Raw genomic sequence first — 21,495 nt, forward strand, 5'->3', positions numbered from 1 at the left:
CAAATGTGAATAAGAGCAAAGTTATTAGGTACAGTAGGGTTGAGGGACAAGTCAACAGGGAGGTAAGTTTAAATGGAGAAAAACTGGAGGAAGTAAAGTGTTTTAGATATCTGGAAGTGGATTTGGCAGCGGATGGAACCATGGAAGCAGAAGTGAGTCATACAATGGGGGAGGGGGCGAAAGTTCTGGGAGTGTTGAAAAATGTGTGGAAGGCGAGAACATTATCTCGGAAAGCAAGTATGGGTATGTTTGAAGGAACAGTGGTTCCAAAAATGTTATATAGTTGTGAGGCATGGGCTATAGATAGGGTTGTGCAGAGGAGGGTGGATGTGTTGGAAATGAGATGTTTGAGGACAATATGCGGTGTGAGATGGTTTGGTCGAGTAAGTAATTAAAGGGCAAGAGGGATGTATGGTAATAAAAAGAATGTGGTTGAGAGAGCAGAAGATGGCGTGTTGAAATGGTTTGGACACATGGAGAGAATAAGTGAGGAGAGATTGAATAAGAGGATATATGTCAAAGGTGGAGGGAAGAAGGAGAATTGGGAAACCAAATTGGAGGTGGAAGGATGGAGTGAAAAAAATTTTGAGCAATTGGGGCCTGAACGTACAGGAGGGTGAAAGGCATGCAAGGAATAGAGTGAATTGGAACAATGTGGTATACTGGGGTCAATGTGCTGTCAATGGATTGACAAACCAGGGCATGCGAAGCATCTGAGGTAAACCATGGAAAGGTCTGTAAGGCCTGGATGTGGAAAGGGAGTTGTGGTTTTGGTGCATTACACATGACAGCCACAGACTGAGTGTGGCCTTTTTGTCTTTTCCAAGGGAGCAAATGGGGACTTCAGTGAAGGGCGCAAATGGGGAGGTGATAACAAGTAGTGGTGATGTGAGAAGGAGATGGAGTGAGTATTTTGAAGGTTTGTTGAATGTGTTTGATGACAGAGTGGCAGATATAGGGTGTTTTGGTCGAGGTGGTGTGCAAAGTGAGAGGGTTAGGGGGTTAGGGAAAATGATTTGGTAAACAGAGAAGAGGTAGTAAAAGCTTTGCGGAAGATGAAAGCCGGCAAGGCAGCAGGTTTGGATGGTATTGCAGTGGAATTTATTAAAAAAGGGGGTGACTGTATTATTGACTGGTTGGTAAGGTTATTTAACGTATGTATGACTCATGGTGAGGTGCCTGAGGATTGGCGGAATGCGTGCATAGTGCCATTGTACAAAGGCAAAGGGGATATGAGTGAGTGCTCAAATTACAGAGGTATAAGTTTGTTGAGTATTCCTGGTAAACTATATGGGAGGGTATTGATTGAGAGGGTGAAGGCATGTACAGAGCATCAGATTGGGGAAGAGCAGTGTGGTTTCAGAAGTGGTAGAGGATGTGTGGATCTGGTGTTTGCTTTGAAGAATGTATGTGAGAAATACTTAGAAAAACAAATGGATTTGTATGTAGCATTTATGGATCTGGAGAAGGCATATGATAAGAGTTGATAGAGATGCTCTGTGGAAGGTATTAAGAATATATGGTGTGGGAGGCAAGTTGTTAGAAGCAGTGAAAAGTTTTTATCGAGGATGTAAGGCATGTGTACGTGAAGGAAGAGAGGAAAGTGATCGGTTCTCAGTGAATGTAGGTTTGCGGCAGGGGTGTGTGATGTCTCCATGGTTGTTTAATTTGTTTATGGATGGGGTTGTTAGGGAGGTAAATGCAAGAGTTTTGGAAAGAGGGGCAAGTATGAAGTCTGTTGGGGATGAGAGAGCTTGGGAAGTGAGTCAGTTGTTGTTCGCTGATGATACAGCGCTGGTGGCTGATTCATGTGAGAAACTGCAGAAGCTGGTGACTGAGTTTGGTAAAGTGTGTGAAAGAAGACAGTTAAGAGTAAATGTGAATAAGAGCAAGGTTATTAGGTACAGTAGGGTTGAGGGTCAAGTCAATTGGGAGGTAAGTTTGAATGGAGAAAAACTGGAGGAAGTAAAGTGTTTTAGATATCTGGGAGTGGATCTGGCAGCGGATGGAACCATGGAAACGGAAGTGGATCATAGGGTGGGGGAGGGGGCGAAAATCCTAGGAGCCTTGAAGATTGTGTGGAAGTCGAGAACATTATCTCGGAAAGCAAAAATAGGTATGTTTGAAGGAATAGTGGTTCCAACAATGTTGTATGGTTGCGAGGCATGGGCTATGGATACAGTTGTGCGCAGGAGGATGGATGTGCTGGAAATGAGATGTTTGAGGACAATGTGTGGTGTGAGGTGGTTTGATCGAGTAAGTAACGTAAGGGTAAGAGAGATGTGTGGAAATAAAAAGAGCGTGGTTGAGAGAGCAGAAGAGGGTGTTTTGAAATGGTTTGGGCACATGGAGAGAATGAGTGAGGAAAGATTGACCAAGAGGATATATGTGTCGGAGGTGGAGGGAACGAGAAGAAGTGGGAGACCAAATTGGAGGTGGAAAGATGGAGTGAAAAAGATTTTGTGTGATCGGGGCCTGAACATGCAGGAGGGTGAAAGGAGGGCAAGGAATAGAGTGAATTGGATCGACGTGGTATACCGGGGTTGACGTGCTGTCAGTGGATTGAATCAGGGCATGTGAAGCATCTGGGGTAAACCATGGAAAGCTGTGTAGGTATGTATATTTGCGTGTGTGGACGTATGTATATACATGTGTATGGGGGTGGATTGGGCCATTTCTTTCGTCTGTTTCCTTGCGCTACCTCGTAAACGCGGGAGACAGCGACAAAGCAAAAAAAAAAAAAAAAAAAAAATAATAATAATGGAAAAAGCATTGTTGTAATTTTAAATCTAAACAAAATCAACATCTTTGCAAATTACTCATGGGTACAAATCCTTTTTCCAAAGTATATTGTAAAACTGATAAGGTATTCATATTATGAAAACAAAAAATAACCACATCAACATTCACCTGAGGAAAGTTGGAGAGATCAGTCATGGACAGAAACTGATCATAATGTACTGGAGGAGGGGTCATAACAACACTGAATGGCAGGAATCTGTGTTCATAGCGAACTTGTTCACTGTCAAATTCTTGAAGAGGAAGCTTTACCTTCCCTGCCTCTCTCAAACCTAACATTGCCTGTGAGGAAAAAAACTCTTTAAATCCCATGCAGCATATTCAGAATAAAAACACTATTAGTAACATACAACTACTGAAAAATACTTTTCATGAAGAAAGGCTAACTTCTCTAACACACCAGTGTCACAAATATTTCCATGGGTATGGTCTCGGTTTTGTGAGATTTGTATCAATGGTTTTCAATGTGAATACAGGGCTGGGACACAGGCCTAAATAACACAACAAATATTGCTCTCAAAATTTACTTACCCATTAAAATATCACAGAGAAATCTTAAAGACATATAACTATAATGAGTATGTACAGTCAGGAGAGACATCTCAAGTCCCTGGGATTCCTTGAATTATGTCCTACAACCACAGAGGCTTCATTTTTAGTGTCAAGAGAAAGGTCCTCTTCTTCCTCTTCCCACTTGTACTGCTGGGCACTTCATCATGTTAAAAGTGTCCATGTGGGTAAAGAGATAGTGATACAGTAAAGCATAAGTGTTGTTTGTGTGGTTAACTGAAACTAATGCTTGAGGAAGCAGGATGCCACACTCAGTCGCCACATTCAGATGCCACAGATGTGCCACGAGACCCCTCTGGTGGCAAGAGAGAGAAAAATGCAATCCAAGCCACCAGATTTGAATGCACCCACCTAAATGGCCTTACAAATATGTTTTACTCACACATCTTCAATTAATGGGGGTAACCAAGGTAATCACAACTAATAAACACCACATTATAAAACTAAATAATTGTGACACTGGCATAGTTAACTTTAAATGCAGAGCCAAGTCACTGCAGGAAATGCTTCATAATCTGTTATCTACCACACCTAAGTAACAATGAATACCAAACTCTCTATACACACTTTTAAACAACAGTAAAAATGAAAAAAAAATCATATACTCTATATCTTAATTGGAACAGGAACTCAACAACTCAGGTTGCTTCAGTCTGAACCATTCTTAAAGTATGGTATCCAGTTACTCTAATTCTGGCTTTGCTAGTCTTCCATTATGCAACAGCTTTTTCTGATTCTTATTAATAAAAATTTCGACAACAATTAACAGCAAGCCAAAGTAAACTGTGTGGATACTAGTTATCATAACATGCATTTGTACAGATAGATATTGAAAATTTCATACACGAGAGCTTTCTGGTTAGTAGAATGCAGGATAATAAAGATTTCACTGTATATGACCCTACCACTAGCATAAAATAGCCAACAGAATAAGCATCTTCATAAATAATGCAAGAGTTTTGGAGAGAGGGGCAAGTATGCAGTCTGTTGTGGATGAGAGGGCTTGGGAAGTGAGGCTGTTGTTGTTCGCTGATGATACAGCACTGGCGGCGAATCTAGGGGAGAAACTACAGAAGCTGGTGACTGAGTTTGGTAGTGTGAGAAAGAAGAAAGCAGAAAGTAAATGTGAATAAGAGCAGGGTTATTAGGGTTGAGGGACAAGTCAATTGGGAGGTAAGTTTGAATGGAGAAAAACTGGAGGAAGTTAAGAGTTTTAGATGTCTGGGAGTGGATTTAGCAGCAGATGGAACCATGGAAGCGGAAGTGAGTAACAGGGTGGAGGAGGGGGTGAAGAATCTGGGAGCGTTGAAAAATGTGTGGAAGGCAAGAACATTATCTCGGAGAGCAAAAATGGGTATGTTTGAAGAAATAGTGGTTCCAAAAATGTTATATGGTTGCAAGGCATGGGCTATAGATAGGATTAAGAGGAGGAGGGTGGATGTGTTGGAAATGAGATGTTTGAGGAAAATATGTGGTGGTTTGATGGTAAGTAATGAAAGGGTAAAAGAGATTTTTTTTTTTTTTTTTTTTTTTGCTTTGTCGCTGTCTCCCGCGTTTGCGAGGTAGCGCAAGGAAACAGACGAAAGAAATGGTCCAACCCACCCCCATACACATGTATATACATACACGTCCACACACGCAAATATACATACCTACACAGCTTTCCATGGTTTACCCCACATGCTTCACATGCCCTGATTCAATCCACTGACAGCACGTCAACCCCGGTATACCACGTCGATCCAATTCACTCTATTCCTTGCCCTCCTTTCACCCTCCTGCATGTTCAGGCCCCGATCACACAAAATCTTTTTCACTCCATCTTTCCACCTCCAATTTGGTCTCCCACTTCTCCTCATTCCCTCCACCTCCGACACATATATCCTCTTGGTCAATCTTTCCTCACTCATTCTCTCCATATGCCCAAACCATTTCAAAACACCCTCTTCTGCTCTCTCAACCACGCTATTTTTATTTCCACACATCTCTCTTACCCTTACGTTACTTACTCGATCAAACCACCTCACACCACACATTGTCCTCAAACATCTCATTTCCAGCACATCCACCCTTCTACGCACAACTCTATCCATAGCCCACGCCTCGCAACCATACAACATTGTTGGAACCACTATTCCTTCAAACATACCCATTTTTGCTTTCCGAGATAACGTTCTCGACTTCCACACATTCTTCAAGGCTCCCAGGATTTTCGCCCCCTCCCCACCCTATGATCCACTTCCGCTTCCATGGTTCCATCCGCTGATCCACTCCCAGATATCTAAAACACTTTACTTCCTCCAGTTTTTCTCCATTCAAACTTACCTCCCAATTGACTTGACCCTCAACCCTACTGTACCTAATAACCTTGCTCTTATTCACATTTACTCTTAACTTTCTTCTTTCACACACTTTACCAAACTCAGTCACCAGCTTCTGCAGTTTCTCACATGAATCAGCCACCAGCGCTGTATCATCAGTGAACAACAACTGACTCACTTCCCAAGCTCTCTCATCCACAACAGACTTCAAACTTGCCCCTCTTTCCAAAACTCTTGCATTCACCTCCCTAACAACCCCATCCATAAACAAATTAAACAACCATGGAGACATCACACACCCCTGCCGCAAACCTACATTCACTGAGAACCAATCACTTTCCTCTCTTCCTACACGTACACATGCCTTACATCCTCGATAAAAACTTTTCACTGCTTCTAACAACTTGCCTCCCACACCATATATTCTTAATACCTTCCACAGAGCATCTCTATCAACTCTATCATATGCCTTCTCCAGATCCATAAATGCTACATACAAATCCATTTGCTTTTCTAAGTATTTCTCACATACATTCTTCAAAGCAAACACCTGATCCACACATCCTCTACCACTTCTGAAACCACACTGCTCTTCCCCAATCTGATGCTCTGTACATGCCTTCACCCTCTCAATCAATACCCTCCCATATAATTTACCAGGAATACTCAACAAACTTATACCTCTGTAATTTGAGCACTCACTCTTATCCCCTTTGCCTTTGTACAATGGCACTATGCACACATTCCGCCAATCCTCAGGCACCTCACCATGAGTCATACATACATTAAATAACCTTACCAACCAGTCAACAATACAGTCACCCCCTTTTTTAATAAATTCCACTGCAATACCATCCAAACCTGCTGCCTTGCCGGCTTTCATCTTCCACAAAGCTTTTACTACCTCTTCTCTGTTTACCAAATCATTTTCCCTAACCCTCTCACTTTGCACACCACCTCGACCAAAACACCCTATATCTGCCACTCTATCATCAAACACATTCAACAAACCTTCAAAATACTCACTCCATCTCCTTCTCACATCACAACTACTTGTTATCACCTCCCTATTTGTGCCCTTCACTGAAGTTCCCATTTGCTCCCTTGTCCCTTGTGAGGTAATAAAAAGAGTGTAGTTGAGAGAGCAGAAGAGGGAGTATTGAAATGGTTTGGTCACATGAAGATGAGTGGAGAAAGATTGACAAAAAGGATATATGTGTCAGAGGTGGAGGGAACAACAAGTGGGAGACCAAACTGGAGGTGGAAGGATGGAGTAAAAACATTTTGAGAGATCGGGGCCTGAACATACAGGAGGGTGAAAGGCATGCAGGGAATACTGTGAACTGGAACGATGTGGTATACCAGGATCAATATGCTGTCAATGGATAGAACCAGGGCATGTGGAGTGTCTGAGTTAAACCATGGAAAGGGAGCTGTGGTTTTGGTGCATTACAAATGACAGATATAGACTGAGTGTGAATGAACGTGGCCTTTGTTGTCTTTTCCTAGCGCTACCTCACAGGGGAGGGGGGTGCCATTTCATGTGTGGTGGGCATGCGACGGGAATGGATGAAGGCAGCAAGTATGAATATGTACATATGTTAGAAATGGTCACAATTTTACGCGTGATCAAGTATATTCCTAAGAGTCTACAGAGAAAATGAAACACAATAAGTTCCCAAGTGCACCCTCGTGCAATAATCACATCATCAGGGGAGACACAGGAGAGAAACACAACAGTCAGTTGATATACAATGAAGAGACAGTCGTATGTTTACCAAGTGGCATCCTAGCTACGTCTCTTCGTTGTATATCAACTGACTGTTGTGTTTCTCTCCTATGTCTCCCCTGATGATGTGATTATTGCACGAGGGTGCACTTGGGAACTTATCATGTTTCATTTTCCCTGTAGACTCTTAGGAATATACTTGGTCATGTACATATGTATATATGTGGAGGTTTCCTATACTGATGAGACAAAATGCTCATTTCCATGAATGAGCTGCAGACAACAGTCCATTCAGTTAGTATATTTTTTGGAAATTAGTGGCTGACAAAGTCTTCTAATTCCTCTGGTGACATAAAATGCACCAAGAAGGCCAAATAATCAAAATGCAATGAAGCAATCAGGATGGTGTGGAGGAAAAGTTTCTATATTAGGAGACTGAAAACAGTGGAACATAATGATCAAAAAGGGACCGACGTAAGGATGAAAATTTTTCCTCTTGTTAAACAAAGCTCTTTGTCCTTGCATACTTATTAATACTGAAAGATCTTACCTTGTAGTAACCTCCACAAAGGTGCTGAAGAGCCTGATTATACGTAATCTCTTTTCCATATGGACGATGTTTCTTCTTGTTTCTGTTTTTGTTTTTTGATGATCGTCCACTCTTGCCCACTTTATTAGTTTCATAGCCATCTTGTTCTAAAAGCATTGCATCTGCCCTCGACAATGCACTCACCAGCCACACATAAACAAATTCATATAGGTACCTGCAGTGAAATAAAAAGCTTCTTAACACTCACTGACTATAAGTTATATCAATAGCACTACAAAGATTTAAATATTAGCTTACATAAATGATGCAGTGAGCCTAAGTCTAAAATGATTACGTTCTAAAATTTCTCATCAAATATCATACATATGGATCAGTTAAGCAATATTCAAAACAAAAGCTTGTATACTCTAGTGACCTATACTAGTGTGCTGAATGAATATGTAGAAAGGACAGATCTAAGTACAATGACAGTATTCGTATTTGTGTTCTGTCATTTAACAGGATTGAGTTCACAGAGGATGACATTCTTTTGCAAGTTGCAGTACACACAGTGATTGACAGCTAAAAAGGAGATGGTGGTTCTGTAATCTTTCACAAAAAACTAGTCACACACCCTAATCTGCTAAATGATCTTAAAATGAGCAAAGACATGGTAATGAAGTTCACCAGTTATGGAGAATCTTTTGCCATGGCCACCCATTTGAGGGAGTTCCCATAGGGAATAGGTGTCAGAGATATGGATAGATAGATATAAAGAATTATTATAAACCTTGCTAAAAGAATTTCATCAAAATAAGACTAAAACAATGAATCTTTATCGAGTAAGAATGGGCCACTCATTGTAAAACAATGATACTGGCCTGCAGTATCACCTGAATTGATGGCAGTTACACTGTGATTCCTCAGTACAGGAGAATCTCTAGATGCAATAATAAAGAATTTCTAAATCTAAAACCCTAAACCTTGTAAACATTATCGGTGACACTCCCTGAGTTCTTGCTTTTCATCACAGTGATGTTCTCAAGATGAAAATGAGACCACAAAATGTTCATCTTTTTACAGCTATCTACCTTAAAGCAACCAAAGTCCATTATATTTGTCAGTGCATTCTTTCTCTTATCTTTGCCACTGTCATCTTCTGAGATTATATCCCTAACAACAAAAGAGTGAGATACTATCAAATCAAACTGATAAGTGTCAGCTTTGCTCCAGCTCAACATTCAAGTACAATGAAACCAATAACCTGTGGTTGAGAGCTAAGACAGTTTAGTGTGGTTTGCATCAACCAGCACCAACAAAGGCAAGTGTTAAAACAATGTCAGTACCACTGTAGCTCTACATTACTGTATCCAGTTACCAAAACTGGATGTTCTGACATCTAAAAAGTTCTTTCCAAGGAGAGAAGTCAAGGAAAAAGTTTGAACATTTCAATCCTCAGTGTTTCTGGTGAGGAACCACTAGTCTTTCCCACACTTTGCAATCCAAGCACTCATTGTAAAGGAAGCTGGTTCATTTCAGGCTGAACTTTAGCAAATCAGATACCCCATCATGGGCATCAACCCAAAAAAGTCATAGTTAGAAAAGAGAAAGGCTTTTGAGTAAGAAGGGATGACAGGGCAGAAAAAGAAAACTGCCTTAGAGATGAATATTTTTTTAATTTTCAAAATTTATAATTCTCTCCTCAGCATTCAGTCCTAAGAGCTAAAAAGGACACTTCCAAGTGCCTCCTTAAATCATTACACAAGAGCTCAAGGCAGTGATCTCTATTTCCTCCAGGAGTTTGGAAGGTATAATGCCTACAAAGTATATGCATTAGACGTTCAGTATGAGTGTGCCCAATTTTGTTGAGTTTAAATGAGGTTTGGGAGTGGAAGTTTCTCATGTTCAAATTGAATGAAGGAGTGTTGCCAACTTCAATGGATCAATATATTTTCCTTCTTTTACTTTCCTCCTTTCAAGGAGACGCAATTTGTTAGTGTGTGAGTGTATAACATTGTGGAGTGAAAAGTCCAGTTAGATAATGCATAATAGTGTAGATCTGACTTGCCAAAGGAGATTGCAAACTTTAATATAATCAAAAAGGCAACACTCATTGTCAATAAAAGATCTAAATTCTCCTCTTGTTTCTGGGATATTTTGCCATAGTAAACTGCATTAGTGCTTCTAGCATTACTTTGAGGGATTCAATTATGGAAATGTACCAGTCAATTGAAACTAGATCCATAAAGAAGAGACTAGAGATGAAAAACATTAGAAAACAAATGTTCAGGGATGTTGTGGGTACTTGTTAAGGAACAAAACCAAAGGGTAACACAACTAGAGTTGGAATAAAAAAAATTGATAAAACAGTTCAAGGATCATGAAGGGAGTCATGAGACTAGAGAGGAATTGAGAAACTTAAGAAATAAGATTCATGGTTCTTTAATTTGTTTATGGATGGGGTGGTTAGGAAGGTGAATCCAAGAGTTTTGGAGAGAGGGGCAAGTATGCAGACTTTTCTGAATGAGGGGGCTTGGGAAGCAAGTCAGTTGTTGTTCGCTAATGATACAGCACTGGTGGCTGATTCGGGTGAGAAACTGCAGAAGTTGGTGACTGAGTTTGGTAAAGCATGAGTGAAGGAAGAAAGCTGAGGGTAGATGTGAATAAGAGCAAGGTTATTAGGCTCAGTAGGGTTGAGGGACAAGTTAAATGGGTGATATGTTTGAATGGAGAAAAACTGGAGAAAGTGAAGTGTTTTAGATATCTGGGAATGGATTTGGCAGCAGACAGAACCATGGAAGAGGTAGCGAGTCACAGGGTGGGGGAGGGGGCAAAGATTCTGGGATCATTGAAGAATGTGTAGAAGGCAAGAACATTATCTCGGAGAGCAAAAATGGGCATGTTTTAAGGAATAGTGGCTCCAACAATGTTATATGGTTGCGAGGCATGGGCCAAAGATAAAGTTGTGTGGAAGAGGGTGGATGAGTTGGAAATGAAATGTCTGAGGACAATATGTTGTGTGAGGTGGTTTGATAGAGTAAGTAATGAAAAGGTAAGAGAGATGTGTGATAATAAAAAGAGTGTGGTTGAGAGAGCAGAAGAGGATGTGTTGAAATGGTTTGGTCACATAAAGAGAATGAATGACAAAAGATTGACAAAGAGGATATATGTGTCAGAGGTAGAAGGAATGAGGAGAAGCAGGAGACCAAATTGGAGGTGGAAGGATGGACTGAAAAAGATTTTGAGCAATCAGATCCTGAACAGGAAGGTGAAAGGCGTGCAAGGAAGAGTGAATTGAAACGATGTGGTGTACTGGGGTGGACGTGCTATCAATGGATTGAACCAGGGCATATGAAGCATCCAGGGTAAACCATGGAAAGTTTGTGGGGCCGGGATGTGGAGATTTGTGGTTTCGGTGCATTACATATGAGAGCTAGAGACTGAGTGGGAACGAATGTGGCCTTTTTTGTCTTTTTCTAGCGCTACCTCATGCACACAGGGATGTGTGTGAGTGTGTGTGTGTTTCCATTTCATGTGTGGCAGGGTGGCGACAGGGATAGATGAAGGCAACAAGAAAATAGTGAAATTGGAGAAAAAATGTAGCTTAGACATTGAAGCTTATTGATACAGTGGTTAAATTGATGAGAACTACTATTGACGTTTGTGTAAATAAATTATACATTTTCCTTTTTCCATAGCCAGAGGTTGAACCATTATGTGACATTCATTTTTTCATTCATTTCAAGCTAGAAGTTTCAGTTTTCTAAATTGTTTCTTACATTTTTCATATGTATATATATGTATGTGTGTGTGTGTGTATATGTGCGTGTGTATGTGTATGTGTGTGTATGTGTATATGTATATATATATATGTATATTATCCCTGGGGATAGGGGTGAAAGAATACTTCCCACGTATTCCTCGCGTGTCGTAGAAAGCGACTAGAGGGGATGGGAGCGGGGGGCCAGAAATCCTCCCCTCCTTGTATTAACTTTCTAAAATGGGAAACAGAAGAAGGAGTCATGCGGGGAGTGCTCATCCTCCTCGAAGGCTCAGAGTGGGGTGCCTAAATGTGTGTGGATGTAACCAAGATGTGAAAAAAGGAGAGATAGGTAGTATGTTTGAGGAAAGGAACCTGGATGTTTTGGCTCTGAGTGAAACGAAGCTCAAGGGTAAAGGGGAAGAGTGGTTTGGGAATGTCTGGGGAGTAAAGTCAGGGGTTAGTGAGAGGACAAGAGCAAGGGAAGGAGTAGCAATACTCCTGAAACAGGAGTTGTGGGAGTATGTGATAGAATGTAAGAAAGTAAACTCTCGATTAATATGGGTAAAACTGAAAGTTGATGGAGAGAGGTGGGTGATTATTGGTGCATATGCACCTGGGCATGAGAAGAAAGATCATGAGAGGCAAGTGTTTTGGGAGCAGCTGAATGAGTGTGTTAGTGGTTTCAGTGGTGTAAATGGAAATGGTGAAGAGCTTGTAGATTTATGTGCTGAAAAAGGACTGATGATTGGGAATACCTGGTTTAAAAAGCGAGATATACATAAGTATACTTATGTAAGTAGGAGAGATGGCCAGAGAGCGTTATTGGATTACGTGTTAATTGACAGGTGTGCGAAAGAGACTTTTGGATGTTAATGTGCTGAGAGGTGCAACTGGAGGGATGTCTGATCATTATCTTGTGGAGGCAAAGGTGAAGATTTGTATGGGTTTTCAGAAAAGAAGATTGAATGTTGGGGTGAAGAGGGTGGTGAGAGTAAGTGAGCTTGGGAAGGAGACCTGTGTGAGGAAGTACCAGGAGAGACTGAGTACAGAATGGAAAAAGGTGAGAACAATGGAAGTAAGGGGAGTGGGGGAGGAATGGGATGTATTTAGGGAATCAGTGATGGATTGTGCAAAAGATGCTTGTGGCATGAGAAGAGTGGGAGGTGGGTTGATTAGAAAGGGTAGTGAGTGGTGGGATGAAGAAGTAAGAGTGTTAGTGAAAGAGAAGAGAGAGGCATTTGGACGATTTTTGCATGAAAAAAATGCAATTGAGTGGGAGATGTATAAAAGAAAGAGACAGGAGGTCAAGAGAAAGGTGCAAGAGGTGAAAAAAAGGGCAAATGAGAGTTGGGGTGAGAGAGTATCATTAAATTTTAGGGAGAATAAAAAGATGTTCTGGAAGGAGGTAAATAAAGTGCGTAAGACAAGGGAGCAAATGGGAACTTCAGTGAAGGGCGCAAATGGGGAGGTGATAACAAGTAGTGGTGATGTGAGAAGGAGATGGAGTGAGTATTTTGAAGGTTTGTTGAATGTGTTTGATGATAGAGTGGCAGATATAGGGTGTTTTGGTCGAGGTGGTGTGCAAAGTGAGAGGGTTAGGGAAAATGATTTGGTAAACAGAGAAGAGGTAGTGAAAGCCGGAAGATGAAAGCCGGCAAGGCAGTAGGTTTGGATGGTATTGCAGTGGAATTTATTAAAAAAGGGGGTGACTGTATTGTTGACTGGTTGGTAAGGTTATTTAATGTATGTATGACTCATGGTGAGGTGCCTGAGGATTGGCGGAATGCGTGCATAGTGCCATTGTACAAAGGCAAAGGGGATAAGAGTGAGTGCGCAAATTACAGAGGTATAAGTTTGTTGAGTATTCCTGGTAAATTATATGGGAGGGTATTGATTGAGAGGGTGAAGGCATGTACAGAGCATCAGATTGGGGAAGAGCAGTGTGGTTTCAGAAGTGGTAGAGGATGTGTTGATCAGGTGTTTGCTTTGAAGAATGTATGTGAGAAACTTAGAAAAGCAAATGGATTTGCATGTAGCATTTATGGATCTGGAGAAGGCATATGATAGAGTTGATAGAGATGCTCTGTGGAAGGTATTAAGAATATATGGTGTGGGAGGAAAGTTGTTAGAAGCAGTGAAAAGTTTTTATCGAGGATGTAAGGCATGTGTACGTGTAGGAAGAGAGGAAAGTGATTGGTTCTCAGTGAATGTAGGTTTGCGGCAGGGGTGTGTGATGTCTCCATGGTTGTTTAATTTGTTTATGGATGGGGTTGTTAGGGAGGTAAATGCAAGAGTTTTGGAAAGAGGGGCAAGTATGAAGTCTGTTGGGGATGAGAGAGCTTGGGAAGTGAGTCAGTTGTTGTTCGCTGATGATACAGCGCTGGTGGCTGATTCATGTGAGAAACTGCAGAAGCTGGTGATTGAGTTTGGTAAAGTGTGTGGAAGAAGAAAGTTAAGAGTAAATGTGAATAAGAGCAAGGTTATTAGGTACAATAGGGTTGAGGGTCAAGTCAATTGGGAGGTGAGTTTGAATGGAGAAAAACTGGAGGAAGTGAAGTGTTTTAGATATCTGGGAGTGGAGCTCGCAGCGGATGGAACCATGGAAGTGGAAGTGGATCATAGGGTGGGGGAGGGGGCGAAAATTCTGGGGGCCTTGAAGAATGTGTGGAAGTCGAGAACATTATCTCGGAAAGCAAAAATGGGTATGTTTGAAGGAATAGTGGTTCCAACAATGTTGTATGGTTGCAAGGCGTGGGCTATGGATAGAGTTGTGCGCAGGAGGATGGATGTGCTGGAAATGAGATGTTTGAGGACAATGTGTGGTGTGAGGTGGTGTGATCGAGTGAGTAACGTAAGGGTACGAGAGATGTGTGGAAATAAAAAGAGCATGGTTGAGAGAGCAGAAGAGGGTGTTTTGAAGTGGTTTGGGCACATGGAGAGAATGAGTGAGGAAAGATTGACCAAGAGGATATATGTGTCGGAGGTGGAGGGAACGAGGAGAAGAGGGAGACCAAATTGGAGGTGGAAAGATGGAGTGAAAAAGATTTTGTGTGATCAGGGCCTGAACATGCAGGAGGGTGAAAGGAGGGCAAGGAATAGAGTGAATTGGAGCGATGTGGTATACCGGGGTTGACGTGCTGTCAGTGGATTGAATCAAGGCATGTGAAGCGTCTGGGGTAAACCATGGAAAGCTGTGTAGGTGTGTATATTTGCGTGTGTGGACGTATGTATATACATGTGTATGGGGGGGTTGGGCCATTTCTTTCGTCTGTTTCCTTGCGCTACCTCGCAAACACGGGAGACAGCGACAAAGTATAATAAAAAAATAAAAAAAAATAAAGTATGAATATGTGAGCTTGGGAAGGAGACTTGTGTGAGGAAGTACCAGGAAAGACTGAGTACAGAATGGAAAAAGGTGAGAACAAAGGAAGTAAGGGGAGTGGGGGAGGAATGGGATGTATTCAGGGAAGCAGTGATGGCTTGCACAAAAGATGCTTGTGGCATGAGAAGCGTGGGAGGTGGGCAGGTTAGAAAGGGTAGTGAGTGGTGGGATGAAGAAGTAAGATTATTAGTGAAAGAGAAGAGAGAGGCATTTGGACAATTTTTACAGGGAAATAATGCAAATGAGTGCGAGATGTATAAAAGAAAGAGGCAGGAGGTCAAGAGAAAGGTGCAAGAGGAGAAAAAGAGGGCAAATGAGAGTTGAGGTGAGAGAGTATCATTAAATTTTAGGGAGAATAAAAAGATGTTCTGGAAGGAGGTAAATAAAGTGCGTAAGACAAGGAAACAAATGGGAACTTCAGTGAAGGGGGCTAATGGAGAGGTGATAACAAGTAGTGGTGATGTGAGAGAGATGGAGGGAGTATTTTGAAGGTTTGTTGAATGTGTTTGATGATAGAGTGGCAGATATAGGGTGTTTTGGTCGAGGTGGTGTACAAAGTGAGAGGGTTAGGGAGAATGATTTGGTAAACAGAGAAGATGTAGTAAAAGCTTTGCGGAAGATGAAAGCCGGCAAGACAGCAGGTTTGGACGGCATTGCAGTGGAATTTATTAAAAAAGGGGGTGACTATATTGTTGACTGGTTGGCGAGGTTATTTAATGTATGTATGATTCATGGTGAGGTGCCTGAGGATTGGCGGAATGCTTGCATAGTGCCATTGTACAAAAGCAAAGGGGACAAAGGTGAGTGCTCAAATTACAGAGGTATAAGTTTGTTGAGTATTCCTGGTAAATTATATGGGAGGGTATTGATTGAGAGGGTGAAGGCATGTACAGAGCATCAGATTGGGGAAGAGCAGTGTGGTTTCAGAAGTGGTAAAGGATGTGTGGATCAGGTGTTTGCTTTGAAGAATGTATGTGAGAAATACTTAGAAAAGCAAATGGATTTGTTTGTAGCATTTATGGATCTGGAGAAGGCATATGATAGAGTCGATAGAGATGCTTTGTGGAAGGTATTAAGAATATATGGTGTGGGAGGCAAGATGTCAGAAGCAGTGATAAGTTTTTATCGAGGATGTAAGGCATGTGTATGAGTAGGAAGATAGGAAAGTGATTGGTTCTCAGTGAATGTCGGTTTGCGGCAGGGGTGTGTGATGTCTCCATGGTTGTTTGATCTGTTTATGGATGGGGTTGTTAGGGAGGTGAATGCAAGAGTTTTGGAAAGAGGGGCAAGTATGCAGTCTGTTGTGGATGGCATGTACAGAGCATCAGATTGGGGAAGAGCAGTGTGGTTTCAGAAGTGGTAAAGGATGTGTGGATCAGGTGTTTGCTTTGAAAAATGTATGTGAGAAATACTTAGAAAAGCAAATGGATTTGTTTGTAGCATTTATGGATCTGGAGAAGGCATATGATAGAGTCGATAGAGATGCTTTGTGGAAGGTATTAAGAATATATGGTGTGGGAGGCAAGATGTCAGAAGCAGTGATAAGTTTTTATCGAGGATGTAAGGCATGTGTATGAGTAGGAAGATAGGAAAGTGATTGGTTCTCAGTGAATGTCGGTTTGCGGCAGGGGTGTGTGATGTCTCCATGGTTGTTTGATCTGTTTATGGATGGGGTTGTTAGGGAGGTGAATGCAAGAGTTTTGGAAAGAGGGGCAAGTATGCAGTCTGTTGTGGATGAGAGGGCTTGGGAAGTGAGTCAGTTGTTGTTCGCTGATGATACAGTGCTGGTGGCTGATTCGGGTGAGAAATTGCAGAAGCTGGTGACTGAGTTTGGTAAAGTGTGTGAAAGAAGAAAGGTGAGAGTAAATGTGAATTAGAGCAAGGTTATTAGGTACAGTAGGGTTGAGGGTCAAGTCAACTGGGAGGTAAGTTTGAATGGAGAAAAACAGGGGGAAGTGAAGTATTTTAGACATCTGGGAGTGGATTTGGCAGCGGATGGAACCATGGAAGCTGAAGTGAATCAAAGGGTGGGGAGTGGGTGAAAGCTCTGGGAGCACTGAAAAATGTGTGGAAGACGAGAACATTATCTTGGAAAGCAAAAATGGGTATGTTTGATGGAAAAGTGGTTCCAACAATGTTATATGGTTGCGAGGCGTGGGCTATAGATAGAGTTATGCGGAGGAGGGTGGATGTGTTGGAGATGAGATGTTTAAGGACAATACGTGGTGTGAGGTGGTTTGATCGAGTAAGTAAAGAAAAGGTGAGAGAGATGGGTGGTAATAATAAGAGTGCGGTTGAGAGAGCAGAAGAGGGTGTTTTGAAATGGTTTGGTCACATGGAGAGAATGAGTGAGGAAAGATTGACAAAGAGGATATATGTGTCAGAAGTGAGAGGAACAAGGAGAAGTGGGAGACTGAATTGGAGGAAGAAAGATGGAGTGAAAAAGATTATGAGCGATCAGAGTCTAAACATGCAGGAGGGTGAAAGGCGTGCAAGGAATAGAGTTAAGTGGAACGATGTGGTATACCGGGGTCGACATGTTGTCAATGGATTGAACTAGGGCATGTGAAGTATCTGGGGTAAATCAAGGAAAGTTTTGTGGGGCCTGGATGTGGAAAGGGAGCTGTGGTTTCGGTGCATTATGCATGACAGCGAGAGACTGAGTGTGAATGAATGAGGCCTTTGTTGTCTTTTCCTAGCATTACCTCGCGCGCATGCGGGGCGGGGAGGGGGTTGTCATTTTATGTGTGGCGTGGTGGTGACGGGAATGAATAAAAGGCAGCAAGTATGAATTACGTACATGTGTATATATGTATATGTCTGTTTATGTACATGTATGTATACGTTGAAATGTATAGGTATGTTTATGTACATGTGTGGACACGTATGTGTATACATGTGTGTTAGGGTGGGTTGGGCCATTCTCTTGTCTCTCTTTCCTTGCACTACCTCGCTAACATGATAGACAGCGACAAAGTATCATATATAAATATAATAAAAAATATATATGTGCGTGTGTGGACATGTACATATATACAGGTGTATGTGGATGGGTTGGGCCATTCTTTCATCTGTTTCCTTGCGCTACCTCGCTAACACGGGAGACAGAGACAAAGCATAATAAATAAATCAATGTATATGTATGTATACTTTGAAATGTATAGGTATGTATATGTGCATGTGTGGGCGTTTATGTACATATATGTGTATGTGGGCAGATTAGGCCATTCTTTCGTCTGTTTCCTTGCGCTACCTCACAAAGTTGGGAGACAGCGATTAAGTAAATAAATAAAAAAAGATTTATGAGTGAAGAGAAATAAAGTTAAATGGAGGGTATCAAGAAGATAAAGAAAAAAGATATAAAGAGGTTAGAAGGCAAATTGATTTAAAAGCAAACAAACTCTAAAGGGTCTTTTCTTGATAGGCTGTAGGCTGTTTAGTCAGAGGAAAGGACTAAAATGCATACAGAAAGTACTTATGATAATACCTGCCAAAGAATTGCAGAAGCAATCTTGCAAACTGTTCAGACACAGGAAAGGACAAAAGCAATTAGAATATCAACTGAATATAGAGGGCACAGAAGTGCAGAATGAGCAATGTCAGCAGCTGCTGAGTTAGAGAAAAGGACTAACACAAACAGAGAGACTGATGAAAGTCATGAGGGAGCAATTTCAGGAGCAGATATAGAAGTGAGAGAAAGGAACATAGACCCAGGAAGATACAAAACAAGGTACACAGGAAATTTAGTGGTTGAAAGAATAATATGCACTGTTAGAGATGATGCAGTCAAGGATGTATATGGGCTAGTTCATGGAAGGTTTAGTAAAGTACAAACCTAACTAAAGGGGATATTATTAAGCTAAAGACACAGAGGTAGACACTTATACACTTAGGGATCTAGCTGAAAAGTGGGAGGACCAAAATTAGAAAGATTAGTAAAGCAGGAGGCTTTACTGATTATTTTTAGCTTGGATGAAGATCATACATCTTTCCCATACTCTTTCAACTTCTGCAGCTTCTCACTTGAGTCTTTTGTCAATGCTATTTTCAGCAAACAAATGACTCACTTCCCAGGCTTACCCTCTCCCCCTACAGACTGCATACCCAACCTTATCTCCACCATCCCATCCATAAACAAACTTAACAGCCATAGTGACATCACACACGCCTGCAGCACACCACCTTTCATCCGGAACCAATCACTTCCCTCTGAAGCTATACATGCACATGCCTCACACACTTGATAAAAACTTCTCATTGCTCCTAGAAGCTTTCCTCTAACACCATATATCTGTATGTTCTTCCACAAGGCATCTCTAACAACCCTACTATGTTCTTTCTCTAAATTCATAAATGCCATATACAATCCTGTTTCTGTAAGTATTTCTCACACATTCTTCAAAGCAAACACCTGAATCATATATCCCCTACCACTCCAGAAACCACACTGTTTCTCCATAGTCTGATGCTCCGTACATACCTTTGCCTTCTCAATCACCACTCTCCCATACAACTAACCAGGTACATTTAACAGACTTATTGCTGTGTAGTGGCAGAAGTTGATGACTGAGTTTGGGAGAGTGTTAGTTGGAGTACAAGTTAGAATCAAGTTGGAGAAGTGTATCAGAAACCTGAAAGTGGACAAAGCATAATGAAACCAAGGAAGTGGAAGCGAGTCATCCAGTGGGTGAGGGGGCAAAGGTTTTGGGAGTATTAAGGGATGTGTGGAAAGAGAGGTTGTAATCTGGAAGGGCAAAAATGGATATGTATGATGGGAGAGGCATTGCTGGACTCCACTTGCTCAAGGTTACAAAGCAAGTGAAAAGTTACCTTTGGCAAGGCTGTACCATTGTAAGAACTTCTTACTCCAGCTCTGAGTTGCAGAATTACTTAAGAAGGTCCTGGATATTACTAGAATTCTTGCATAAAAATTGGTCGAGGGGTAACTATCAATCAATGAATTAATGTTCTTTTTTTTTTCACCATTTCCCATGTTTGTGTTACTAACAAAAAATGGCTGCATTCACTCATCTATTCTCTAGATGTCATGTGCAATGTGCCAATTCACGGCTCCCTATCCACAACCAGGCTCCAAGAAACTTTCTGTGGTTTCCTCTGGCCGCTTCACATGCTCTGGTTCAGTCTATTAACAGGACATCAACCCCTGTATACCACGTTGTTCCAATTCACACTATCCTTTGCAAGCCTTTACCTTTCAGCACATTCAGCCCTTGATCAATCAAATCTTTTTCACTCTATCCTTCCAGCTCCAATTCGGTCTACTTCTTGCACACTCCACTTCTGACACAGACATCCTCTTTGCCAACCTCTCCTCACTCATTCTCTCCATACGTCCTCACCATTTCAGCACACCCTCTTCAGGTCTCTCAACCTCACTCTTTTCATTACCAAACTTCTCTCTTACCCTTTTATTACTTATCTGATCAAACCACCTCACACCACATATCATCATCATCATATTTTTCACTTCAAACACATCTACCCTCCTCAACACATCCCATGCCTTGTGTACACTGTATTGTTGAGACTACTACACATTACACATATATCCATTTTTGCCTTCCCAGGTAATGACCCCAACCATAGACAAATCAAACGACTATGGTGATATCACACATCTCTGCTGTAGATCAATCTTCACCTGGAACCACTCACTCACCACTCTTCCTATTCATAAACACATCATACACCCTTGATAAAAGCTTTTCTACTTATAGCAGCTTTCCTCACACACCATATACTCTTTAGACCTTCGACAAGGCATCTCCTATAAACTCTATCATATGCTTTCTCCAGATCCATAAATGCCACATACAAATCATTCTGTTTCTCTAAGTATTTTTCATACACATTCTTTAAGGCAAACATCTGATGCAAACATCCTCTATCACTTCTGAAACCAAACTGTTCCTCCCCAATCTGATATTCGTACATTCCTTCATCCTCTCGATTTACCAGGTACACTCAACAAACTTATGTCTCTGCAGTTTGAATACTATCTCTGTTCCCTCTTCCCTTTATACATGGCACTATACATGCATTCTGCCAGTCCTCAGGCATCTCACTATGCTCCACAGATACAGTGAAGATCCTAAAAAAATTATTAACTCCACAGTCACCCCTTTACTTTACTAAAGATATACAACTGCAATACCATCCACTCCAATTCTGTACAGAAATTACTGGTATGAACTGCTATAAAAATAACAGCAAATGTCCAAGTTATGTAAATGAACATTCCCTTACCATAAGCTGGAGTAATAAAGCAGGAGTGAGTACGACATGAGAGCATAAAAATGATATGGGGAGGTAAAGAGATGACTGGTTGAAAGTACTGAGATAGTTTGGCCCTATGCACATAGGTTGGATGGTTAAGGAAGT

General features: G+C 41.4%; 1 protein-coding gene across 1 annotated transcript in view; it reads right to left on the reverse strand.

The window, feature by feature from the left end:
* Naa35 (N-alpha-acetyltransferase 35) overlaps window positions 1-21,495 on the reverse strand; it is a 150,286-nt gene that overhangs the window by 31,846 nt on the left and 96,945 nt on the right. The window contains exons 11-12 of the mRNA XM_071695047.1: window positions 7,970-8,183; window positions 2,911-3,081 (exon numbers count right to left, since the gene is read on the reverse strand). Of these exons, the coding sequence (XP_071551148.1) occupies window positions 2,911-3,081; window positions 7,970-8,183 (385 nt within the window). The remainder of the gene's footprint in view (window positions 1-2,910; window positions 3,082-7,969; window positions 8,184-21,495) is intronic.

This window comes from Panulirus ornatus, chromosome 4, assembly GCF_036320965.1.
Source record: "Panulirus ornatus isolate Po-2019 chromosome 4, ASM3632096v1, whole genome shotgun sequence".
Lineage (NCBI taxonomy): Eukaryota > Metazoa > Arthropoda > Malacostraca > Decapoda > Palinuridae > Panulirus > Panulirus ornatus.